The 25,184-nt window shown below is 41.5% G+C and overlaps 2 protein-coding genes across 4 annotated transcripts in view; one reads left to right on the top strand and one right to left on the bottom strand.

Annotated features, from left to right (window-relative positions):
• The window catches only part of focad (focadhesin), a 59,694-nt gene extending 47,357 nt beyond the window's left edge, over positions 1–12,337 (top strand). The window contains exons 38-44 of the mRNA XM_076087212.1: positions 4,940–5,200; positions 6,061–6,150; positions 6,867–7,044; positions 7,320–7,417; positions 8,572–8,823; positions 8,920–8,995; positions 10,057–12,337. Of these exons, the coding sequence (XP_075943327.1) occupies positions 4,940–5,200; positions 6,061–6,150; positions 6,867–7,044; positions 7,320–7,417; positions 8,572–8,823; positions 8,920–8,995; positions 10,057–10,130 (1,029 nt within the window). The 3' untranslated portion in view covers positions 10,131–12,337. The remainder of the gene's footprint in view (positions 1–4,939; positions 5,201–6,060; positions 6,151–6,866; positions 7,045–7,319; positions 7,418–8,571; positions 8,824–8,919; positions 8,996–10,056) is intronic.
• Positions 9,727–17,356, bottom strand: hacd4 (3-hydroxyacyl-CoA dehydratase 4). Of its 3 annotated transcripts, none has more exons than XM_076087213.1 (7): positions 17,156–17,355; positions 15,179–15,285; positions 14,866–14,993; positions 14,642–14,751; positions 12,808–12,914; positions 11,362–11,493; positions 9,867–10,598 (listed from the first exon to the last, which is right to left on the bottom strand). In XM_076087213.1, the coding sequence occupies exons 1-7, from the start codon at positions 17,212–17,214 to the stop codon at positions 10,516–10,518; spliced, it is 726 nt and encodes a 241-aa protein (XP_075943328.1). In that variant the 5' UTR covers positions 17,215–17,355; the 3' UTR covers positions 9,867–10,515. The 3 variants fall into 3 exon arrangements, with proteins under 3 accessions (XP_075943331.1, XP_075943328.1, XP_075943330.1); XM_076087215.1 differs by having other exon boundaries at positions 17,160–17,318; XM_076087216.1 differs by lacking the exon at positions 15,179–15,285 and having other exon boundaries at positions 9,727–10,598; positions 17,160–17,356.
• Positions 17,357–25,184: the final 7,828 nt, after the last annotated feature.

Here is a 25,184-nt window from a genome sequence, read left to right as displayed (position 1 = left end):
ACAAAAGAATTTCTGCAGCACTCAAGGTTCCTAAGAGCACAGTGGCCTCCATAATCCTTAAATGGAAGAAGTTTGGGACGACCAGAACTCTTCCTAGACCTGGCCGTCCAGCCAAACTGAGCAATCGTGGAAGAAGAGCCTTGGTGAGAGAGGTCAAGAAGAACCCAAAGATCACTGTGGCTGAGCTCCAGAGATGCAGTAGGGAGATGGGAGAAAGTTCCACAAAGTCAACTATCACTGCAGCCCTCCACCAGTCGGGGCTTTATGGCAGAGTGGCCCGACGGAAGCCTCTCCTCAGTGCAAGACATATGAAAGCCCGCATAGAGTTTGCCAAAAAACACATGAAGGACTCCCAGACTATGAGAAATAAGATTCTCTGGTCTGATGAGACCAAGATTGAACTTTTTGGCGTTAATTCTAAGCGGTATGTGTGGAGAAAACCAGGCACTGCTCATCACCTGCCCAATACAATCCCAACAGTGAAACATGGTGGTGGCAGCATCATGCTATGGGGGTGTTTTTCAGCTGCAGGGACAGGACGACTGGTTGCAATTGAAGGAAAGATGAATGCGGCCAAGTACAGAGATATCCTGGAAGAAAACCTCTTCCAGAGTGCTCTGGACCTCAGACTGGGCCGAAGGTTCACCTTCCAACAAGACAATGACCCTAAGCACACAGCTAAAATAACAAAGGAGTGGCTTCGGAACAACTCTGTGATCATTCTTGACTGGCCCAGCCAGAGCCCTGACCTAAACCCAATTGAGCATCTCTGGAGAGACCTGAAAATGGCTGTCCACCAACGTTCACCATCCAACCTGACGGAACTGGAGAGGATCTGCAAGGAAGAATGGCAGAGGATCCCCAAATCCAGGTGTGAAAAACTTGTTGCATCATTCCCAAGAAGACTCATGGCTGTACTAGCTCAAAAGGGTGCTTCTACTCAATACTGAGCAACGGGTCTGAATACTTATGACCATGTGATATTTAGGGCCCGAGCAACCGACAACGTCGGGCCTGCGAAGGCCCTATTGAAACTGTAAGGATTATTATTATTATTCCGGCTTTTTATTTTTACACTTTGGGAGCTTTTTGGGGGTACTTGCCATGCATGAAAACTCACCATATTTTGGGGACTTGTTAGGCCTGGTGAAAATAGCCATCTGAAAAAGGATGCATCTTTCTGTGTAAAAAAAATGGCTCTCTAGCGCCCCCTACAAGTCGGACCGGTGACGCCCCTCGGCCAGTATGTCCGATTGACTTGAAATTCAAAACACATGTCCGACACCACTAGATCTACAAAAAAGCCTCTCAGACCCCTAAGCTCCGCCTACTTAGATTTTCCGCCATATTGAATTTAGTGTCAAACACATTTTTGCAAACTCCTCCTACATGCTGGGTCCGATTGCTACCAATCGAGATATACCAACCTTTTTTATATCTCTTAGCGTTTACAAGATATGGACCAATAAACTTCTTAGGGGCGTGGCTTAATATCAAGACACATAACTTCTCAACCGTTTGTCCTAAAATTACCAAATGTGCAGCATATGTGCACATTTCAACGTGGAACATAACCTGAGAATTATTTTGCATTCAACCACTAGGGGGCACTACAGCAAACCCGCGAAGTTGTGCTTTTTGTCACTTTTTGTCACTTTTTGCAGATTTTAGCCCTCCTACTTTAACGAACTCCTAGAGATTTTAAGCGATCAACTTCTACTTTGGTCAGGATGCTCTTAAGACCTTTGTGATTAAAAGTTATCAAAATCGAGAGTTTTCATCGAAGAACCTTGACGTGGCGTGGCGGCCATTTTCCCTCATTGTTTTTGACAAAATAATTTCATATAAGTTGTTATAACTCCAAGGTACATTATCCAATCCGCACAAAACTTCTTATGCATGATGCTACTTCAAGCCTAAACATACGGCAATTGAAAAAAAATTCAATAACTCATAGCGCCGCCTACTGGCTAAAGGAAATGTCATATTCTATACTTTTATTTATACCTCCTAGCCAGGTGACTTGATGAGTCTCAAATTTGGTAAGGATAGTCTCAAGACATTGATGATGGATGATCATGAATATTGTGCGTTTTCGTTGAACGCTGTTGCCGTGGCGACCCATCGTTCGCCATGAAAAAGGAAGCTGATGGTTTAGTGGGTTGGGATGCTCAAAAACTCATGGAACTTTGTACATGTGTCATAGGTCATAGGAAGACATAGTGTATATGGGTTTTTGGCTTAACCGTTTCAAATTGCCTCTATAGCGCCCCCTACAATATTTCAAAACAGCAGCCCTAGCGCTACGTTTCAGCTACATGTATAAAACTTGGAGGGTACATGTATCCTATGGAGACTTAAATATAAGTCTCTTGGGACTATGCTCGAAACCCTACCGGAAGTCGGCAAATTTCATTTTTGTGTCATTTTTCCATAGAATCTGGCCTATTTCTAGTCGCTATACTTTAACGAACTCCTCCTAGGGACTTCATCAGATCCACTTTAAATGTTGTCAGTATCATGTCAAGACTGTCGTGATTAAAAGTTATCAAAAGCTTTACGTTTGACGGAATCGTTTAGCCGTAGCGGGTGGCTACTTTACGTGATTCCCCATGAAAAAAGCTGATGTAACTCAGCTGGACTTGTTCCAAACAGTCTCAAACTTCACATGCTTGATAACACTCATGGCCTGAGGATGTCTACAAGATAATTTTCACTAATACTCAGCGCCACCTGCTGGCGAAAGGAAATCTGCATTTAGTGACAAACACCATCCGATTTACATGACTTTTACACAATGTGGTTTACATTTGACACAGAGCTACATGATGCATGTTTGCACACGTTCTGCAGCGCCAGGCAGCGGATACAGGAAGCATCGGACTATTTCAAAGCATCATTTCCGGCATCAGGCGGTCCACGCGGGATTAAAAACGTCTCGCTCGCGGACGCGCTGTCCGACGGTCGCGGACGTTCTCTGACGCGCAGGCCGGAGTCCCGCCGGCACCCCCGACGCGCTGCAGATTGCGAGGGCCCGTTCATCGCTGCTCGCAGCTTTAATTCAGTTTTTCTTTTTTAATAAATTTGCAAAAATATCTACATTTCTGTTTTTTTCTGTCAAGATGGGGTGCTGAGTGTACATTAATGAGAAATAAAATAAACTTTTTTGATTTTAGCAAATGGCTGCAATGAAACAAAGAGTGAAAAATTTAAAGGGGTCTGAATACTTTCCGTACCCACTGTAGATTCATTACACACAGGGTGATATATTTCAAGCGTTTATTTCTTTTAATTTTGATGATTATGGCTTACAGCTAATAAAAACCCAAAATTCAGTATCTCAGAAAATTAGAATATTACATAAGACCAATTTAAAAAATGATTTTTAATACAGACATGTTGGCCTACTGAAAAGTATGTACAGTACACAGTATGCACTCAATACTTGGTCGGGGCTCCTTTTGCATGAATTACTGCATCAATGCGGCGTGGCATGGAGGCGATGAGCCTGTGGCCCTGCTGAGGTGTTATGGAAGCCCAGCTTGCTTTGATAGGGGCCTTCAGCTCGTCTGCATTGTTGGGTCTGGTGTGGTTTAGGTCCATAGACTCTCTCTGGGGTTTAGGTCCATAGACTCTATGGGGTTTAGGTCCATAGACTCTATGGGGTTTAGGTCCATAGACTCTCTCTGGGGTTTAGGTCCATAGACTCTCTCTGGGGTTTAGGTCCATAGATTCTCTCTGGGGTTTAGGTCCATAGATTCTCTCTGGGGTTTAGGTCCATAGACTCTATGGGGTTTAGGTCCATAGACTCTCTCTGGGGTTTAGGTCCATAGATTCTCTCTGGGGTTTAGGTCCATAGATTCTCTCTAATATGCTTGGATACAGCACTCTGTGAACAGCCAGCTTCTTTAGCATTCTTTGTGGCTTCCCCTCAAAGTCTTCTAGATAACTGTCCAGTCAGCAGTCTTCCCCATGATTGTGTAGCCTACTGAACCAGACTGAGAGACCATTTAAAGGCTCAGGAAACCTTTGCAGGTGTTTTGAGTTCATTAGCTGATTAGAGTGTGACACCATGAGTCTACAATATTGAACTTATTCACAATATTCAAATTTTCTGAGATACTGAATTTTGGGTTTTTATTAGCTGTAAGCCATAATCATCAAAATTAAAAGAAATAAACACTTGAAATATATCACCCTGTGTGTAATGAATCTATATAATATACGAGTTTCACTTTTTTAATTGAATTACTGAAATAAATGAACTTTTCGATGATATTGTAATTAATTGAGATGCACCTGTATGTGGGTGGAACATGGCGCTCCGTCTTGGCCCTTGCTTCATTGATGCTCGACTTTACTGCTTTACCACATGGTTGTAATGCAAACTCTTTTCGGTTGCTGTAAGTTGACAGCTGTCTGTTTAACTGAGCTACAATAACGTTACTTTGCTTTATGGAGAGAAATTTGTCTCAATATTCATAATCTACAAAGTCTTTATTTACAAATGTTTATGACAATTAGTAAGTCATTTATGATGTTCAATCCACAAGCAAATGCCAACTAGTTTGAGCAAATGTTAAACAATTTTACAAAAATAAATGTATCCCAACTTGAATTCATCTTTTCTTTTTTACATATAGTATAATTTTAACTTCATACTTCATGATTTTGAAAAGCTTCCTGCACATGTTGTTTAAACACCAGCAGACATATAAGAACTTAGCTTAATAAAATGCTATTTAAAATTGACTGATTTTTATCTAAGGAAATGTATAAGTAAACAAGTTTTCAATTATGACCAGATGTTCACTGTGGCTTTTTGTACTTGACAGTTAGTGCTACAGATAGTGGGTACCAAACGTATTGAGGGTCAATACCGAGCCCTACTTGTAATACAGTGAAAAATGACTTTGGAGGGTTTATATTTCTCCTCCAGTACCAGACTCGGGCTCACCTGTTTGAGAGCCTGGGCTTGTGGATGAAGCATGTTGCTGAGGACAAGCTCCAGGTCCACATGGAGAGTCTGGGCCTGCAGCAGTTCCAGGAGGACCTCCGACCCCAGCGTCTGGCCCTGTGCCGGTCCCTGCTGCAGGGCCTCGCTCAGGCCATGGCTCTCCAAAACCCCCCCAACAACTGCTGGACCATCCTCTGCTCCACCACTGAGAAGATCTTCACCCTGCTGCCCAACCAAATCCAGGTACCAAGCAGAAATGAAACACACGTTCAGAAAGTTCTTACTTTCATGACACTTCAGTTCATTTCTATTCTTCAACTAACTTTTCAACTTCTGTTAATGTTTATCCACCAGCTGACGCTTCATTTGCTTTCATGATTAACAGTTCAACTGATATTTCAACACCTGAAATGACCATCACTTTTGTCTCTTACACTTTACGTGACAATTCAAATGCTTTTAACAGCTAAACATTAAATGAATACATTTTGCTCATCAAGTACTTACCTCTTCTGACATTTCAGCTGCTGTCACTGTCAATAGTTTACTTCAACTGTTAACAGTGCTCACACTTTAACTGCCTTCTACACATTAACCGACTTTCCAACCAACTTTAACTTTTTTTTCTTTTCAACTGTGAGTTCAGATATTATTTGTCAACAGACATTTGAACTGCTTTCAGTTTACACATTAAAGCTGAGGTCGGCAGTTTTCTGGAAAAGGCAAAAACAGAGCTACAATATTGAAGTGTCTACCTGAAGGCACGTGCACACCCTTGTGCATTTATAGAACAGCCAATAGGAAGACGGAACCAAGAGGAGGTGCAGAAGTCTAGTTTTCTCTCAGCCCACTTTAATGATGAAAGGTTCTATGAGATTTTTGCCCAGTGACTCCTTGCCCAACTAAAACTGACTTTACAGCTGCTTTCACTCGTCAGCTGACAGTTCACCTGCTTTCAGCTTTTAATCTTCATTTGACAATATAGGTTGACTGTTTACATACAAACTTGAGACTAAATTGTTTAATCGGCTGTGATTTCAACAGACCATTCACCAAGAATATCCACCTATTTCTTTTGCTGCTGATGAATTCATTTGTTTTAGGATAATGAAGTGGATTTGTACGTGGGAATCGCCAAATGTCTGTCTGAGATGTCTGATTCAGAGATTGACCGGATCACACGAGTCACAGAGGTACAGTATGATGTGACAAAGAGCCGATAAGTAAATGGTATATTGAAAAAAAGCAAAGTGCTTGTGTCATGTGCTAACACGGTAAATGGTGTAGCGTATGGCTTATGTCTTAACGACAGAGTGTCTACCACACATTTCTGATATTCCTAGATTTTATTGTAAATATAATCCTTACAGTCCAATTTTGCTTTGACCTGTTTTGGAAAATATTCATATTTTTTTCAGAGAAGATTCTTGTGTGTTAAGTACAGAAATGGAGTCAGTATGTGGTTAGCCTAGCTTAGCATAAAGGAAGCAGAGGGAAGCAACTAGCCTTGCTCTGTCCAAAGTTAAAATATCTACCTACCAACCCCTCAGAAGCTCACTGAGCAACATGTTCTCTTTAATCTGTACACAAACAGACATGTAAAAACTACCATGTGTGGGTTGAGGTGGAGTTCGGATAGCTAGCCTCAACTAGCTTAAAGCTATTGGGATAATTCTGATGGTATACATTTATGTTAGTAAAACAACAAGACAATCCAGATAAAAACTGGTGCAGGCTAGTGGCTAGCAGCATGCTAACACATTCTGCAAGCCACAATGTATTTTTTGATACTACAATTGGAGAGCGGCCAAGTAAATTTTTTAATAGTAGTTTAAAAAGCTACAGGGGAAAAATAGCGCTGGACAATGTGTATATTTGTAAATGAAAGTGAAAACTCTGTACTGTTTAGACTCAGATGGAGAAGACCTGCTTCGTCCTGGCTTACTTGACCTCCCAAGGCCGAGTTCCCCTCCTGGGTCTCAATGACGTCATTGCCGGTGTGCTTCGTGGTTGGCCACGCCGCAGAGTTGGCTGGCTCCTCCTGCAGACTTTTTACCAGTGTCGCCTGGCCACCAGCCCCAATACAGGTTAGGAGCTGCTCTCGCTGCATTCACAAGTGGCAAAACAATACTAAGCTTTCAAAGGTAAAAAAAAACTATGGCGGTTTCTGATACGTCCACTAGATGGTACCAAAGTCAAGAATTTCTAAATTCTATAAATAATGATTGATTTATAAGCAAGGCAACACATAGTATGCCTCTTCTCAAGGTTTCTTTTTATTTATCTTTCTCTCTGGGGTATCACACGTGTATCATAGTTGTACAGTATGTTAATGTCCAATAATGTTTATTCTTCGTCATAGGCGTTTCGAAACGAATGGAGTGGCTGCTGGAGCTAATGGGACACATCCGAAATGTCGCCTACGGTGCAACCTCCATCACATGTGGAGACACCAAACTGGTATGTTTTTGTGAGCCATGCTGGAAAACTGCAGTGAGGTATTTGTAGAGCTGTCAGTGTGTTGTTACCACATGCCACAGATGATGTTTCAGCATGTAGGTGAGAGTCATTCCTGACACGGTTTGGAATGCAGCTCCACTCTCGTCACTAAAATGAGTTCAATGTGCAGACGGGTTTTACACTTTGTTGGTCGTATTTAACAGTTAAAAATCCATCAGATGATCTGTTACAAATTACCATTTTTTTATTTTAAAGGATTATTCTGGTTTATTTTAACTTGGGTTGTATTTTTGTAGTTTTCACTTCGGATGTTTTCTGATAAGTGTGAACACGGTGCCATTGTTACAATGAAGTCCGATGGTGTAAGAAACACAAGCAGACAGGTTGTAAATGTGATTACAGTTCTATAGAAATTAGACCCAAGTATTTATAATATACCAGATTAATATCTAAAGTACCCTCCTGTAGGTTCATCTTCACACAATCGCACTGTGCTGTGCATTGGTCAGGGATCTCAGAATTTCTAAAGACACCAAATATTGTATGACGAGCTGAACGGGGCATATTGGATCTCAGCATCCTCCATATAAATAGTGAATATATAAATAGTGAATATTTATATATTAGTGGCTATTGGTGGCTTCAATCCAACAATCGTGTTAGCAGTAGGAATTAGTTTAGGTGTATTGGTTCATAGCATACACATTATAAGAGAAAATGATTTTGAAAATAAAAACAAGTACAAAAATCAAGAAACCTAAATATAGATCAGAAGAAAATTTGAATAACAACACAAAAAATACTATAAAATAATCAAATATGTACAATGTATCTGAATTCAAATGAAAGCTGTATAGAAGAGAATTGTGATTAAAATATGAAGAATAGAATATATTGTGCAACATATCTGCAGTAGTTAGAATCGTCTTATTCCACACATTCTTTGTCCTTGTCAAAACATGGCACCTACATTACCCACAATACAACTTGATTCTGCCAGCAGTGGACACACTGAACTATGTTGCTTGATGATCTGTCATACTGTTGGTGTCATAAGCTCCCAAGCAGTTTTACATCTCTTCTCTATTTGTGTAACTCTTTGAACAGCCTGCATTCAAATGATCTGAACGTAGAGTTCCCTTCTTCTCCTGCAGGCCACAGACTTCCTGTTCCAGGTCTTTGCTGCTGCTGTGGTTTCCTGGGGCGACCACTCCATGCCTCTCCTCCTCGGCGTCAGGGCCCAGTGGTTCCCATGGCACCCCGACTCCAAGCCCCAAACTCTGCAACACGGTCTGTACGGTGAGGAGTCGCTCACGGACCGCGCCCTGCCGCAGTGCCTGCTGGGTATGTCCCGCAGCCTGGCTCTGCTGCTGGACAAAGAGCCCTGGAGCAGCCAGACTCACAAGGTTAGTGAGTTTAATATTCTGCACTGTGAAAAACAATCACTACGTTTTTTTTAGAGAAAGATGACGACAACCTGAGCGTGTGTTTGTGTGTCTCAGTTCATAGACTGGCTTTTCAGCATCACAGAAGGTCCTGAACAGACTCTGTCAGCCACCACCGTCAGCACAGCCAAAGGTAAAGAATGCAGAAACAACAGCAAACAATACTCCCTTATAAAATGTTGAGCCCCGGAAACAGTAATGCTCTTAAAATGACACCGTATGACATTTCAGACTCACACTTCACTCTCCACAGAAACCTCTCTGTCCAGGGAACATGATTCCATTACGTGATGTTCCAATACTCAGTGTTTGAAGTCTTAACACTCTCCTGGACTAAGAGACTAACAGTGATGTCATGACTGATTTACATCTGTGAGGCTTGAAACTGGGCCGAATTAAGAGAGGTGGATACCGTGCTGCCAATTGTCCCAGTTGCCAACTGTGGTACTACACCTAGTGTCCCTGAAAGCATGTCCCCATAGAACAGGATCATCAACTGCAAATTTGTCCAGTCGGGGCAGTTTCACTTTTCCCATGTTACTGCTATTCAGTTCTCAACCAGTGAAGCAAGCACAGCTTTGTGAGGCAGGCCTGACCCCTGCATCGCTAATAATGAGCTGACGGATGGATTCATGACCCACGGGTCGAACGCACATATTTAAGGTTACTAAATTATTTCTAATAGAATTATTTCCATCTGAAATTTTTAAGGGGTTGCTTCAATATAGAAATAAAAAATGCTGCATATCGGATGGGAAGCTTTGGCAAGTATTTGTCCCGCGGGCCGCCAGTTGACGGAGCATCATCAACAGACCATCATTATATAAGAGAAGTATGTAAAACTGCTGACAGGAGACCTTCATCTGCAAACAATGTCAATTATTACTCTTATGTAGACCATGCAGGTTTCAAAATATACAAAAAAAAATGGTCTTTACAAATGTTTTGTGAGGAAGGATATGCCATCAAAATAAGTGGAGAGAGTCTGTAACCAATACTGTATATACAGTATAAAATGATTTAAGAGGCGCTGGATTATTTACACCATATTATATATGTGTATTATGTGTATTTAACATGATATGCAATGTAGAGTGATCCTAAAAAGGTGTTGTAGGCAGGTGATGGACAAAAAACAAGACAACAATGAAAATATCCATAGAAGTCTGCATTATCTGATGGTTGTTGTTTCAGCTGCCCTGTTGGCCCTGAAGTCCTCCGCTGAGTTCAAGAAGAAAGCTGTGTGGACCAGAGCATACGGCTGGTAGCCCAGAGGAGCCGTGGCAACGCATACAGAGGCTCTTCACACAAACATGACTGGAACATCTTCCCTGCCTCTGACTGCTGGACATGGATGCAGCGACGGCTCTGGATGTGTGAGGCTCACTTCAGTGACATGGACTCTGTACTGCACTGCCATGGTAGCTCTACTCCAATCACAACGTCAAGAGGAACGTGCCCTGTCAATACATGCCCATTAAAAGTTCAAATATTTTAGGATGTTGAGTTTGAGTTTCTGGCACTTGAGTTCAAGTTCTCTAGAAAATACAGATTTTAATGATCCCACATTGTGATGACATCAAGCTCACAGAATTTAAAAAAGTAGTCCCTGATGAACTTCAGAGGAATATCCTGAAGGACTTCTTTAAGGTGTCATTTCCATTTCATCTTCTTGTTCCATTTCTCCAGGTGGTGATGTCTCTCCTTCAGCAGTTGCCAGACGGTCACAGAGGCCCCTTAAACAGACAACACTACTGTTAGAAAGTCAGAAAAAAAACAAGACGCTGTGTCATTTTGTACAGCTGCAAAAAGATTGCTATCCTACTATGAGGAAGTCATAACCTGTCCCGCTCTGCCTCTGATTGGCTAGTGCTGGTTGCCTTGGTTGGTTGGATTGGTTAGGTTTGGTCATGAGGAGTGAGATTAGTTTGGGTATAAATATCAGGGTAAGCCAATCAGAGGGGAGTGGGGCGGGTCATGCCTTCGCTATAGTAGGATTCTTAATGATGCCTCCGCCTGTAGTATGGGTTGCCAGATTTTGGGTTTGAGCACAGAGTATAGTCTGTGTACAGGCACAATAGTACCAAACCTGGCATCCTGACTGACAGGAAGAAGCTGCAGCCAGCTGTTGTTTACCAAGAAGTAGTTCCAACAAGTAACTCCCCCAAAACCTCATGATAAAAGTGTCGGAAAAGAGACTCAGAGGGTGAATGTTTTCCTTTGTTTAGAAACACGTAGAGCACCTCTTTCATTAGTGTAACATCACATTACAGATGACACAAACAGCCCCCTCATCCATCTTGTGCTGTATTGGCACAGTGTGGGGCGGCACCCACACAGTTTTTCTTTTTTGTGTGCATAAAACTGCAGGGTCATTACGGTTTATCTGGTAATCATCATGACAAAAGATGTTCAGTGTTTTGGCGTCAGATAAGCCTTCAAACTCTGTTACTCAAACTGTCCTCTCCAATGCAGTCTGAATGCTGGCTAACATCTCACCAAGAGCCAGGACAGGCAGGTAGACCATCAGGAGGAAGGGGAGGTGAACCTGTGTTGACACTGTTGAATTCAAAGAGGAAGCGTTCGTTGCTGTTGGCTCCACATAAAGCAGGGCCTGGTATATAGTGACACCTGAGGAGGAAGAGGAACACATACAAGATGCTGAACTATTCCTTTAAAGTTCTACATCCTTCACACAGTATGTCTGTTGTCTAAAGCAGTGATTTTCAACCACTGTGCCACGGCACACTGAGAGATCGTCAGGTGTGCCGTGGTCCAAAACAACATTATTTAGTTGCTGCAAATACTTTGCCATTGTTGAGCGTCTGAGCTGCAATAGAGTGGCTGACTAAGTAACAAATACTCTTCCATGCCAGTGGGTGGCAGTAGGTAGCGCAGTAATGACCTTGTTAATTTAAGACAGTAGACTTAAATGATGTGCGGGAGAGGTTGCGGTGACGAGACGAACAGCGATGTTTGAAAAGGAAAAAAATGCAGACTGAACTGGGCCCTGGACAACATTCCGACCCAGATGAAAAGCCTCGTAAGGATCAACACATTAAGAGACTTGTCATCAAATTGTCAGCATATGCTGTACTTGTAACTTTTTTTGGTTGTTGGTGTGCCGCGGGATCTTTTTAATGTAAAAAATGCTGCGGCTCAGAAAAGGTTGAAAAACACTGCTCTAAAGCTCTGGTTCGCCAAAAGCTTTAAAAATGTTATTTTTAAGTTTGGATGATTATTATTTGAGATATAACATTTTTAAAAATCTCACATGATAAAAAGAAGCCTAATATGTATCTAACATTGTTAAAAATGATCTAAAGAAATACATAATACAGACAAAGAATTAATAACAGGAAACCCCATCTCAAATTCATGCATTTATTGTTCACTATTTGGGATATTTGTACGGTTTATCAGTTATTCTGTACTGTTATTGTTATGCATGCAATATAATATGAAATATCCACAAGATATGTCACTCAGGGGTGTTCATTCATTGATAGAAAAGGATTCTTAAAATATTCTGCTGCGGTTTAATAAAGAGCATGTCCTACTAAAGTAACATGGGATCAGCACACAGTCAGCCAGTGGTGAGTAGTTCACTGACTACACCGTCTGTGTGTTACTGATATTCTGGGGCTTCTCAGCTGTTTGTATGCGGTGAACACGTGTTCTTTCCCCACACACTTCCTGACATTTTATCATCGGCTCTGCTGTGCCAACTCGTTTCCTGTACGCTCCCACTACTTCCCTTATATGAAAAGCAGCCGCAACACATTGAAGCAGCTCACAGTGTTCAGAGCATGTCACCGTATAACTGATGACCCTAAATGTAGTGAGATGCAGTCTGAGGCATGCCGGCCCATTTGGTGCGATTTTGTAAAACTGCCAGTTTCACAACTTTACAGTAGATATGAAGTGGATAAAAGATGTAGTCACCTTCAGTGGCCACTGACAGGATGTATAAGGGAATGTAGAGTGTGTAGCGGGTCCACAGCATGGGGATGGAGGGTGTGTCCATTACACACAGCAGCTCATGTGGGTACCTGGCATCACACAGGGCACAACGGCACAGTATTACACAACTAGAAAATTTTGCAAGAAATTTTGACAGTGTGGCTTCTACTGCCCGAAGACGTTGCAATATATATATATACACGCCAATATTACCGGTAGTATCGTTGAGATTCAATTGAGATATCGCTTTTCTCTTCTCTGCATTTTAGATTCATACTCTTGGATTGAATCTTGTATTCGTGATGGACAGTCCACAAATGTCTCCCGTCATTTCTGTACTGGACATGTACATCTTTGGTTGAGAAGCCTTTGGAAATGATGGGAGCTAATGCTCCCATCATTTCTGTACAAACCTCATTCTGAGCTTCATGTTAAGATACAGTTACTCTATGGGGCTTTTATTTTGAAACTATCTAAGACCTGAATGACTGTATGATAGAGAGACAGACAGAAAGATAGAGAGACAGAGTGAGACAGGCAGACAGACAGGAGGTCTAACGATCTTTCCCTGAATATCTCCAAGTCATGTGAGTCTCTGTGTTTATCAACATCACTAATGAGCTTCATCAGAAACACCTGTGTCCTTGCAGCCTTTTCATGGAGATTAAACAGGGAAACACCTCTCAAATCCCATAACCGTAGCTCCTATTGCTCCGATATTAATAAATGAGAGGAAGGATGAGTTGAAGAACAGATCCTGTAAAAATTGTGTCTGTAGTGTAAAAAATGTGGCTGAACTGGCGATCTAGAAATGGGGTACCGTGTTCTGTGGAAGATGTTTTTGAAGCTAAATTTAACATTGGTCTCTATGGAGCAGAAAGTTGGTTTTCCTCTCAATTACAGGCTTCTGTGTCAAATGTGTAAATCTGTGGGATTCCATTTCTCTAGACCAGTACACAATTAGCTAACTTTTTACCAAAGAACAATGCATGAAGAGTGAAAATTTTGGAGTCAATGGCAAAAGATAAATATTTTTTTCACAAGAATCTGAAGCGCCTCTTCACTCTAGCGATGACATCACGCACTCTAAACTGCGCAATACACACCCATTATAGAATCTGAAATGGACCCAAATTTTCCTGAAACTTAATCTGTGAGTTCATGAAAACTGTCTACGTTTTAAACTTAGAATCATTTTTCTACGTTATATTATGGCTAGTCAATATGGGGCCAAAGTTAAGTTTTTTTTTTGCTATCTTCACGCCGAAACCCCATTTAAGTCAATGTGGAAATTTTGCTCCTTTTTTCACGGTCTGGGAAAACCGCTGGGCCAATCTCTGAGAAAAGTCATTCCACACGATTCCCCATCAGGCCGCACGTTTTGATGTATTTTTTACACAGGTGCTGGCAACGCTGTGTGAGGAGAAGCGCACCAAACTTTCTGGCGGAAGATGGAGAATAAGTCGAATAGTCCCGCAGGATTACAGTCGGTGTGCTTTGGCACAGGCAGTTTGAAATACAAATGCTATGAGATCATCCTCTGGGAAGCATGAATATTGACAGAAAGCATTACTGAAAACGACTGAATTGTCAAGATATCTTGCTTTGGACCGAACTATTTGAACGATTAATAGACATACATCATTGTCACCATTGCCAGTGGGGAAAAAACAAACGTGTAAAGAATATTTTTTAAGTAAATAAACCTGGGAGAAGTGCAGCTCCTGCATTCCTGGAGGACCTAAAATTTGCAGCATAATCACAAACCGGATGGATGAAGTGAATGGAAGACACAGGCCTTAAGTCACATGCTCACCGTAGGAGGTCCAGAATGTTCCATAAGAAGAGCTGTGCACACACCACTGGTTTACTCTGGACCTCCTCCAGCATGATGACCATGATCAGCAGGAAGTTCTTCTCCATAACCTAAAAAACAGACAACACAATCCACCCACTGCTTCAAATGGATGAAGAACTCTTGAATACACATTTGAGCATTTTATAACATCCACATGATTCATTTTTGAGTTTGATACACACTTGGATGAAGCGAGGGAGGAGTCTGGCTTTCTCAATCCCATCAGCGATATGGAAAAGCTCCAGGATAGAGAGCAGCTGGCACAAACTCATCATGAAGCCAACAGAGTAAAATGTGTCTGCTAAGGCATCTGCAAAGTCAAAAATCAAATTGCATCATACAAACATGTGCCATTTAATGAGAATTAAAGCCTATTCCTGCTCTCCTGAGTTTAAACCAATAATGAGAGTCGCTCTTTCATGATGAGCTCAGAAAGCTAAAAATCCACATTGCACAGTATTGAATCCTTTTCCCTTTTATTTGTATGAACCTTACCTTGACCAAATGTGAGAAACCTGGCTATGGTATTAGCCAGGATCCACGTGTGTCCACAGAACTGGAACAGGTTATACGAGAAAATGTAGGCTAGTCTGAAACTGAGCCTGTAAGAGAAATAAAAACAACCGGCATTTGTTCATTGCTAGTTTTTCACACTCTGGCCATCCTCCCTTGTACAAGTGTAACCAATTATTATCACTGGCTTCCTGGAGCGGAGTCATCGTTAATGTTGGTTACACCTCTTTTCCTGCTGTGACAAATCAAGATGTCAGAAGGATCTATTTACTGTTGGAGTATAAGACAGATAAAGTTCATTTATCATTTTTACTGCTCTATTTCTAAGGAACACTTTTTCCATTTCATTGCATTGATCTTCAAGCTGTAGTCAGTTAAGCTGCAGGTAACACCATCACCCGATAAAGAAATAGTCACACAACGTAACTCACTCTAAAACCACATGTGTTGGTATTACTTCTCTTTTTAAATACGGGTTAAACAAATGCACTTCCCCCTGCTTCCGGACTTTATGCTAAGCTAGGCTAACAGCCTCCAGGCTTTTCTTACCGCAGACATGAAATTGAGCAAATAAACGTATTCCCATTAAGTACATTTTGCTGCTAATACTTCAGTACTTTAACTTGCATTATAATTTTGGGTGCAGAAATTTTACTTTTACAGTATTTACATCATTGCACTGGTACTTTTACTTATAGAGGATGTGGCAACTTATTCCATCACTGCAAGGAAATGAAAGTGCTCTTATCTTGAGGATACCAAGCACTCTTTAAGTCACCCATAAAACTTATTCCAAGAACTCTAGTAGCCACTTGAGCGCCCACCTTCATTCGGACATTAACCCCCCCCCCCCCCCCCCCCCCCCCCAAGAACCCATAATGGAGAAAGTAGCTCATTTGATTCATCTTTCAGTGGCATAAATCAATGAAAAGGTTGCATTCAAGGAGCATTTGTTACTTTTGTTGGCCACTTGGGGGCAGCAAAACAAGCTGTAAACAACATCTGACATGTTATCACCTTATAAAGTTATTGTTGCTAACATGTTAGCAAACTTTCATACATTTAAAGTCATGTTTCTGTCCACCTGACAAATCAGGTCCAATGTTCTCCCTTCTTCTAGCTCTGGTTTGGTCTCCACCAACTCCTGAGAAACACATCTGTCTCTTTAGCTGCTAACTGCTCCACTATTCACCAGCTAGACTCTAACTGTGTCTGCTGCTGAGCTACTGTAGCTTTATCTGGACTTATTCAACGAAACGTGGGTAAAGGAGAGCACGGAGAATGAACCAAAGCAGAAAAGTTCTGACCACGCTTAAAAACCAAACAATGAGCTAAAAGAGAGTAAAAAGGCCGAGCCGAGGGGAGCTGTAAAGATGGTGATGATTCTCTGTGGCTTCATCACTGAGAGCGTCCCCTTGTCATTCGATATCTTGTTTATATGTAAATATTGATTACGGCAGCTATAAGTACATTTTGCTGTTATCAAAATAAAGAGTACTTTATTCTAAGACCAAAACGATGTTTGCAGAGAAGTCCTTCAAGGAAGTTTCTTCCTGCAGTATGCCTGCAATGTAATATGTTTATTACTAAATCTCTACTGTTGCTAGTAATTCTGACTCTTCCCTGTAAGAGTATAACAATATGCCTTCATTGCACATGATATCAAATAAAGTGCAAATAAAGATTTAATGTACAAAAATGTAGTTTTTCATAACTGACTGCAGATTAAAAAAACATTCATTGTGTTGGTTTTAAAACCCATATGAGCTCATCTTGGATATGAAGCCTGCAAAATGAGCACCAATCCGTCCGATACATTTGAACTCTAAGCCAGTTTTACAGTATTAAATGAAGTGTTGTATATGATTGGCCTGACATTCCTCAACACGCCCTGTATAAGCAGAACATTCCTTCCCCAGCCAGAACACAGACACTGCTTAAAACTCTCTCTATACTCACTTACATTCTCCCTCTGAAGTCTCCTTTTGTTCCAGGTACATGAAGAGCTTTCTGCTCATAGTCCCAGGATCATTTTGTGCTGCAGATCGTAGCTCCTTGCAGCAGTTTCCTCCTCGTTCAAAGGGACCCGCCTCTTACTTGATCTTCCTTCACAACTGGGAGCAGCAGAAATGCTGCAATATCTGTGTTTTTGTAGTTCTTCCTCAGGCTGATGGTTGCGGCTGTTACTTTGCAGCAAGTAGGAAGTGGACATTCCACGTGCAGGTCTGACGTCGGATAGTCCCAGCCCCCTAAAGGAAGACTACGAGCTGACTGTGGCTCAGGACAGACAGACAGAGAGAAGGAGCAGCAGGAGCACAATGAGCCACACTCACAGTTCATGTCTAGAACTCAAACACCACCAGACACTTTCAGAACTTCAAACTGTACTGTGTGGTGAAATGAGGGAAAGTGTAAACTCTTGACACACACTGGCTTACTGAACAGTAACACAGCAGCACATGTACATGTAAACTATAACACTGATACTTTAACACACAAAACACCAATGTGCAGAACAATCAACTCCAGAGAATCTGTTTAAATTATATTGACAATGATAATCTGTATTTTCTCAGCAAAAAACATGACTCATCAAAAAGAATGTGTTGATCTGTTTGTACTTACTGGCGTTCTTGTTCCTGACATTCCTGTACAATAAAAAAAATGAACACTATTAATTAAAAAGCAGTTCACTTACCAGAGCTGCTGTTCACTATTTAAAGACAAAGTCCATCCTCCTTTCTTTGTTAACAAAGAGTTTAATCTCACGGTTGTTCAGTACATCCGTGTGTTTTAGTTCCAGTAAGAAGTCCTTCTCCATTCATGGACGCCAGTGAAGACAGTCGAGCCTCCCCAGTTGTATTTCTTGAATACGTTTTAATGCGTTTGAGGCTGAAAATGTCCACTCGGCAGAGGCAGCAGATATTGGGATTGTCACCGCCCAACATGCCAAAACGCTAAAAATGTAATGTTACGTAAAAACTTCTTACATATCTTTAAACTTTAACTCTTACTACTACAAAGTTCTGCTAGCTAGTTTCACAACAGTCACGCTAGCCCACTGACCAATCAAGCTGCCCGTTAATGCTGACGTACTTGTAGGCCAGCTAGCAGGCTCTGACACGTCAAAGAATACGCCCAACATGTCAAACTAAAGATCTGATTGAACACTATGACAATCAACAATATCGCCCCCGTTCACTTAAACTGCACATGGATTCACTTGTGAGTCTGCAGGCCTCTGCCTCTGTTCTTACCTAGAGACATAGAGGTGAGATCTGATTGGATAAAAGCTCTACTTAAAACAAGCTGCACTGGAAGCAGAGCAACTGAGGAAGACAGGAGCTGTGCAATGAGAACATAAGATAATGGGGAACATATTTAGAATACATGTAGTGTATTTATGAAAAATAATTAAATTATAAAATAGCTATAACTTTGTGATTCTGTCTAGGCCAGCAGAGAAGGCCTTGCTGGCCCTGACGGCCCACCACTGATGTCCTCATAAAACTCCCTGCAGAGCCACTCGGGACATTATACAACTTCTTTCACAGGCTGAGTAGTACTCCTGCTGATGTGTAAACTGATTTTTATGTGTAAAATCATTGGAGTGGCCCTTGGATCATGACTCATGAAGACACATGAACGTGTCTGAATGAGTCTCTATTAGCTGCTGAAGAAGAGTGAGACACAGATAGCTTTTACAATGTATTTCATGACTTCTCTGAGCTCGAAACAGTATATTATGACCTAAATGTTAATGATATGTTATGTATGTTTGCTGCTATGGAGATATACTGTAGTACAAGGGATGTATCAACTCCAGAACTGGATGCTATAGGAAAGGAAGGACGTATTTATCGGTGCACTCTCTTCGTTAACCACTTATAGTCGCCTTCTTAATCCCTCTTGACTAACGGCCCAACATGATTGACCGCCTGCTGTTTTAATGTGGACTCCAGAAGTAACTGTATCTCCTCAAGACCTGCAGTCACCAGGTCGTCTCACTAAAATAGTACTCTGTTTGTGTGGCTGGGTTTTCAGTAATTCGGCTCCAGTCAATGCTTGGAGCAACTTCCGAGGTGTTCAAACTGTTTGGGCCGACAGAGAGTTGGAATTTCAACCAAACCTGTGACCGAAAAACGTTTCTAGCATCTGGAGATGACGAAACACTCAATACAAGTCTCATTTACAAAACTCCTATGTTTAAGCCAGGCTGAGGCTGCATTGACAGGACAGCTGGTTTCATTCCCTCACATATGACACAGATTTGAACATTTTGTTATCAGTTTGAACAACAAGAAGGTGCTTTAATCACATGTATCTTCAACCATTTGGATTGTATGGATATATACAGTACACAGCTTTGAAAGGCAAAGTGTTAAATGTTTACTAAACATTAATGTGCAATTTATTTGTATTTGAGATCATTTTGTATTCACTGTGGCAGGGCTGGATTAACCTGCTTGGAGGCCCAGGGGCCCCTATTAGCCCCACCTTGGTACCCCTTCACTGGGCGTTGTCTACATTATTCCTGGTACCAGGTTTGCTGTGTGGTAATTTAATTAATCACAAATAACATTCGGCATATGCCCCACATAAGCACAATATAAAATGAAATGATAAACATTATGAGTAGGTGGGGTTCTATCTCAACCTCTATTTTGTTGTTGACACAACTTCTCTCCTGAAAATGATGTTTATATTGTCACAGGTTAAGTTTCACTTAACTCTGTTCTACACTTTTCATTCTCATCCTCCAGGTTTTTCCCCGGTAGCCCTGACCCTCACCAAACCACACATCTGCCCTTCAGCACCCAATCAGCTTTGTAGGTGTACCGGCCCACTCACTCACCCCCTTTGACATTTACTGCAGGGGTGCGCAAACATTTCATGCCAGGGGCCATGTGATTGACTTTTTAGCACTTTGTGCCGTAACCTTGATTCTGAAGCAGGTTGATTAAATCTTCCTCCTCATGGGAACAGGGATGAAGGGCCTTGCAGGGTCAGGTCAGATGTCAGTCTTGCAGTGGAGACTACATCATGGGCGTCAGTCTTCTAGGACCTCAGTCTGCTGTTGCTCAGTGTTAGCAGAGGAAATGTTTCCTCACAGAGTCCAATAAACTGAGCATCCTCTTGGCATGGCGTCTCATGTGAGGAGATCTGGACTTTTCCAAGCTCTTGTAACTCTGACAGTGAGAGCTGATGGCGAGCCATGGAGTTAGCATCAACTAAGAAGGGAAGGTCTGCCAAACAATCTTTGGGGAAAGGAAAAAGAAAAAAAATGTCTTGTAATGTGTTACTGTTGACATCTTCAATATATAATCAAGAGTGTGATTTTTCACAGCCATTAAGTGTGAGTTGTTTAGCCATAACTATTAAAACTTGAAACATGCTTAAGCTGTCATGAGTGCTTGGAAAACAGAGGAGAAATGCTGTACAATCACAGATACATACAACAAACAATTTCTCTCTATTATACAGATTCAACAAAAAATAATTTGGGCTGGGGGGTTGGCATTTCCCCCTCATTTTTCATAATATCTTTCTATTGATGTCCTCCTTACTTTAATAGTCTCAGGTTATCACATTAACAGTCACTAATGCCATTTATACTCATAAGTGTTTATTGGACTACTGCTACTTTGGAAAGCCGGATAACCAATTCCATTACATTATGGTACTTGCAAGACTGATACAAATATATCAACTTTTCACATATTTAAAGTTTTAAATGTAAAGAACCACTGACTACAGTACTGAGACCTACACCCTTGCCACACTGTCAGAATATGTGCCTTGTTATCAAGACTACAAAGATACACAAAAACACAACGTTTTTATTTTAATTGTCAAAATGATCGGAATTAGCAGTCACAGTATCCCCAGAGAAAATACTGAGACACTAAGGCCATCATACACCATAACTAAAATGTGTTCAGAACAAGTTGGAGGACAGAATACCTACAGCTTTAAATCCATAAATCACATACTGTCTGCATGTTTTTGGTTGCATTACTATCAGCTCATACTGGATATGATTGGGACACTTGTTCTGCAGTCTTTGACACAAGGAGAGCAGAGTTTCCCCCAGTTAAGCTCAGGGTCATCTCTGGTTTCCCACTCAGTGTCTGCCGTATTTACACTGCTGGCAGGGGGTGACGGGGAGATTGTGTTGCCTACCAACAGCAGACAGCACGACCCCCCCCCCATAGCCTGGTGGTGAGTTCAGGGTCCCTGCCAGCCAACCATCAGCATTCCCAGTTATTCATTTCAATTAGACTGGACTCCCTGACGCTGGCTGAGCCCTGCAGTACTGTAAGTTCAGTACTTAAATATCTACGTCTCATGCTGCTGACACTGAGGCCATTCTTACTCTCATATATTGTTCTTATCGTATAGCATTTTCAATGTAGCTAGTAGCATAAATTGGTGAAATTATACTTAAAGCTGCACTTATCAATAGTGTTATTTAACAATGGATCATATGATTGTGTAACGTGAAAGGCATCACATAGTGAAGAACCCATAGAGAAGTATCTCCAACTATAGAGGTTCTACTGAGCTTTCTTTTGCTTCAGTCTCACCGTTCTGATAAGACATGGTCTCCATAAAATGACACTACAACCAAATAAAACCAAACTGTATTGTTAGTTAAGTTTGGAGGGGAACCTATTTTCATATTTTATCAGAGGGTGTACAAGCGGTAGCGTAGTGATCTACTGCGCATGTGTGGAACGCGTCCTCCGAGTGAACAGTACAAACAGATCCACGATGTGTCCGTGGTGTCCACAGCTGTCCATAGAGAGTACATGCCTTAAGTCCACATAGCTAGGGCCAAACACAGGACCTTCACCCAGGAGATCAGTGTTTGTGTCCCCTGTGAGACCACAGGTAAGCTTATTTAAATCCAATTCATAATCTTTTACCAAACTTAACCAAGTAGTTTTGCTGCCTAGTCCGACGCGGAATTGAGAATGCATTTTCGAAACGGCAAAAGCACCACGAGTGGTTAAAACACTACAACGCTGATAGACACGTATGCAGAAATGTTGATATGAAACTTATTTTTGGTTTAGAGAGGTCAAGATTTAATGTATTCGTGGTTTGCAGATAAAATTCAAACATTTTATTCTGGCTACTGACTGGTTCTGATCAACAAGCTGTTCTTAGCTATTGAGCTCTTAAAAGCCAGATTTCTTTGAACGGCCTGTAATTAAGTAGTTCGGAGGTTCCGTTTCTAGGAGGCATTAGTAGGAAAAACACTTGAACAGTACATCTTCATATTTTCTTTATTCTTAACCAAGAGCTCTGAAATAAAATATCTAATATTGAGGACTGAATAACACTGAGCAGGGCCGTCCTTCAATCAGAGGATCGGCGGTTCATTCCCCTGCTGGTCCATGGGCAAGACCCTTAACCCTAAATTGCTCCAAATTTAATGGTTAGTTAGAGTCCTGATGGGCAGGTGACATATTCCATGGTAGCCCCTGTCATCAGTGTATGAATGGGTGAATGATGAGATGTGCACTTTGAGTGGTCGAAAGTCTAGAAAAGGTCTATACAAGTACAATCCATTAAGCATTGTATCAAGGGTGTTCATAAGCTTTACGGTATATCTCAAAGGAACTGAAAATCACATTAAAGCCATTTTGTGTTTTTTATTTTCTTCAGCTTCACACACACTGTGTCCTTCAACAGACATTTAAAATTTTACTGGACATCCCAGAGTTTCAGAAGACACAAAATATTAGGTTGAAATTTGGGGTCAATTTGTTTGTTGGTAGCTTTGTTACAGGGAATTTGTTTAAAACAATAAAGAAGACAAATATGGCATCTGGGGTTTGAATATTTCTTTGGTGTTAGAACAAGCAGATTGGAACAAGGAGGAGGAAGTAGATACATTACAGTTCATTCATTGGTCAGGTCACCTTTGTGGTGTTAGACAAGGCTTAAATGTTTTCCTCCTCCTTTTATCTCCATTTGTTGAGGGTTTAAAAAACATCCCAGTTCAATATGACTCTGCTAATTCCATATGTCAAAGTCATTTCACTCATCATGGTTAATATAATGTCTTCCATGTCTCTGGAGGAGATTTGTCAAGTCTGACAAAAGGACATGACTTCTGCCTGGGCTTGGTGGAGTAAAGTTTGATAGACGTTTGTTTTTGAGGCTGGGAGCGTCTCATTAAAGATGCAGTAGAGTTGTGGGAAGTTTAGGATCCAGCATTTTCTGAGCTTGACCTGGAGACCAGTTTCCTCCTCAACTTTATTGAAATACAATACTACATTTCCAGAGTGTCCCTTTAAATGTTGTACATGTAGAAGCAATGTTGCCTCACTAAGAGAGACAGAGGGCCCCCCCAACCTGTTTTCCAGTTGGACCTTTAACTGAAATGGGAAAACTGTTGTGGGGAATTATACTTGACCACAGAGACTTGCTGTACATTGACTGCATTTGTATTCCCATTAATTAATTACATTTTCTAAATTCTTATTAAATTGAGAATAAAAACACTTTCAGTGGACAAGGGACCATGAGGCTTCCCAGATATTTGTTACGTCAGAGCTCTCTAAAAAACATTAGGAACCAAATCTGAAAATAGCTTGATTGTGATTATTCCTTCATTAAATGTGACCTACTTGTGCTTTGGACCCCCTGGCATCTTCCAGAGGCCCCTGGTGGTCCCTGGACCCCAGACTGGTACACACTGACCCCCTGAGAGCTTCAAACGTGCAGAGTGGCTCTCTCCTCATGGGGGTGTGTTGTTGCTGAGTTGTTGTCACTTGAGTGTTTATCTGCCAGACAGCCTTCATCAGAGGTGTGACACAACCCTGCATACATGCCCTCCTGTCTAACATAGCTGCACTTTTCAAATGTTGCCTTGGTGCCTATTTGAGCTTGCCGTGTATTTTTAAAAACAGCCAGTGAATCGTCTGTCTGCACGGAGCGGTGATCTGTTGGTCCGGCAGAGACGGGGCAGTCAGTGTTTCTTTTCTTGACTTCAACCTGTTTTCAATTTCAATCAAAAAACAATATTTCCCTCTGACATTTGGAGTTTGAAGTGGAATATAATAGAAATAACGAAGGAAAGTACAAACGCCTCAATATTAGGACAGTAAATGTACTTGGTTACTTTCCACCACTGGTTACTGTTCACTATAACTTGAATTGTTAAAGTGACAGTGTGTAGCATTTAGTGGCATCTAGTGGTGAGGCTGCAGATTGCACAAACTGAATATCCCTCGGTCACTCCTCCTTTTCCAAGACTATGGTAACTTGAGCCGGTAAGTGCAAAACCATGGTAACGCTGTTTGCCTCGCTCAGAAGACATCCTCATCGTAATAACACTACCTTAGGAGCAACAGAAGTCAAACGGCGGCTGGCGTTACGCCGTGAAGAGGACTCTAAGGGCTTATTCTAAGCTAACAAAAACACAACTTTCTTATTTTCAGGTGAAAATACTCTAATAAAAACATGTTATGAATATTATACTCTATTTGCTATAGAGCCCCCTAAATGCTACACCGTGGCCCTTTAATGTGCCGTCAGAAATCAAATACAACTATAATGATTGAATTGATGTTTAAGTAAAGTAAGTAATTTGTGCACTTCATTTGTTGGGATTTATTAGATATTTGATATTTTGTTTGGGGCAACCATTTAGAATGAATGATATTTAATGAACTCATTCGGTAGGGGAGTCCTCTCAGTGACCCCTAACGGTCCGCGAACCCCTTCTTGTGAACCATGTGGCCTAGAGACAGTTGGTCAGTAACGTCTCTGGTCCTTTTTAGATACTCGGCTTTCGGCTTCATATCGCGGTGAACTGGAATGTCTGCAGCGCTCCCCTGTCATCAGAGTGTCTGTCTATGGCATGGAGCGTTGCAGCGCCATCTCTGCCTACAGGTCTAAAGAATCCTGGGGGGCTCCGTCTCTGCCGTTTCTTTCAGACACCAAATGTAACGTCAAACCTCCCGGTTGAGCT

This window comes from Anarhichas minor, unplaced genomic scaffold (assembly GCF_050575085.1).
Source record: "Anarhichas minor isolate MPS153535 unplaced genomic scaffold, ASM5057508v1 ptg000009l, whole genome shotgun sequence".
In the NCBI taxonomy this organism is placed as follows: domain Eukaryota; kingdom Metazoa; phylum Chordata; class Actinopteri; order Perciformes; family Anarhichadidae; genus Anarhichas; species Anarhichas minor.
The sequence above is the reverse complement of the archived record's forward strand: the minus strand, read 5'-3'. Positions and strand labels throughout refer to the sequence as shown.

Excerpts from the sequence above, each read along its gene's own strand:
- hacd4 (XM_076087213.1), bottom strand. The coding sequence starts at position 17,214 with ATGAGCAGAAAGCTCTTCATGTACCTGGAACAAAAGGAGACTTCAGAG. Across the intron at positions 14,752-14,865 it reads TCCTCCCTCGCTTCATCCAA|GTTATGGAGAAGAACTTCCT; the intron begins GTGTGTATCAAA and ends TCTGTTTTTTAG. Across the intron at positions 11,494-12,807 it reads CCTGTCAGTGGCCACTGAAG|GTGTCACTATATACCAGGCC; the intron begins GTGACTACATCT and ends CTTCCTCCTCAG.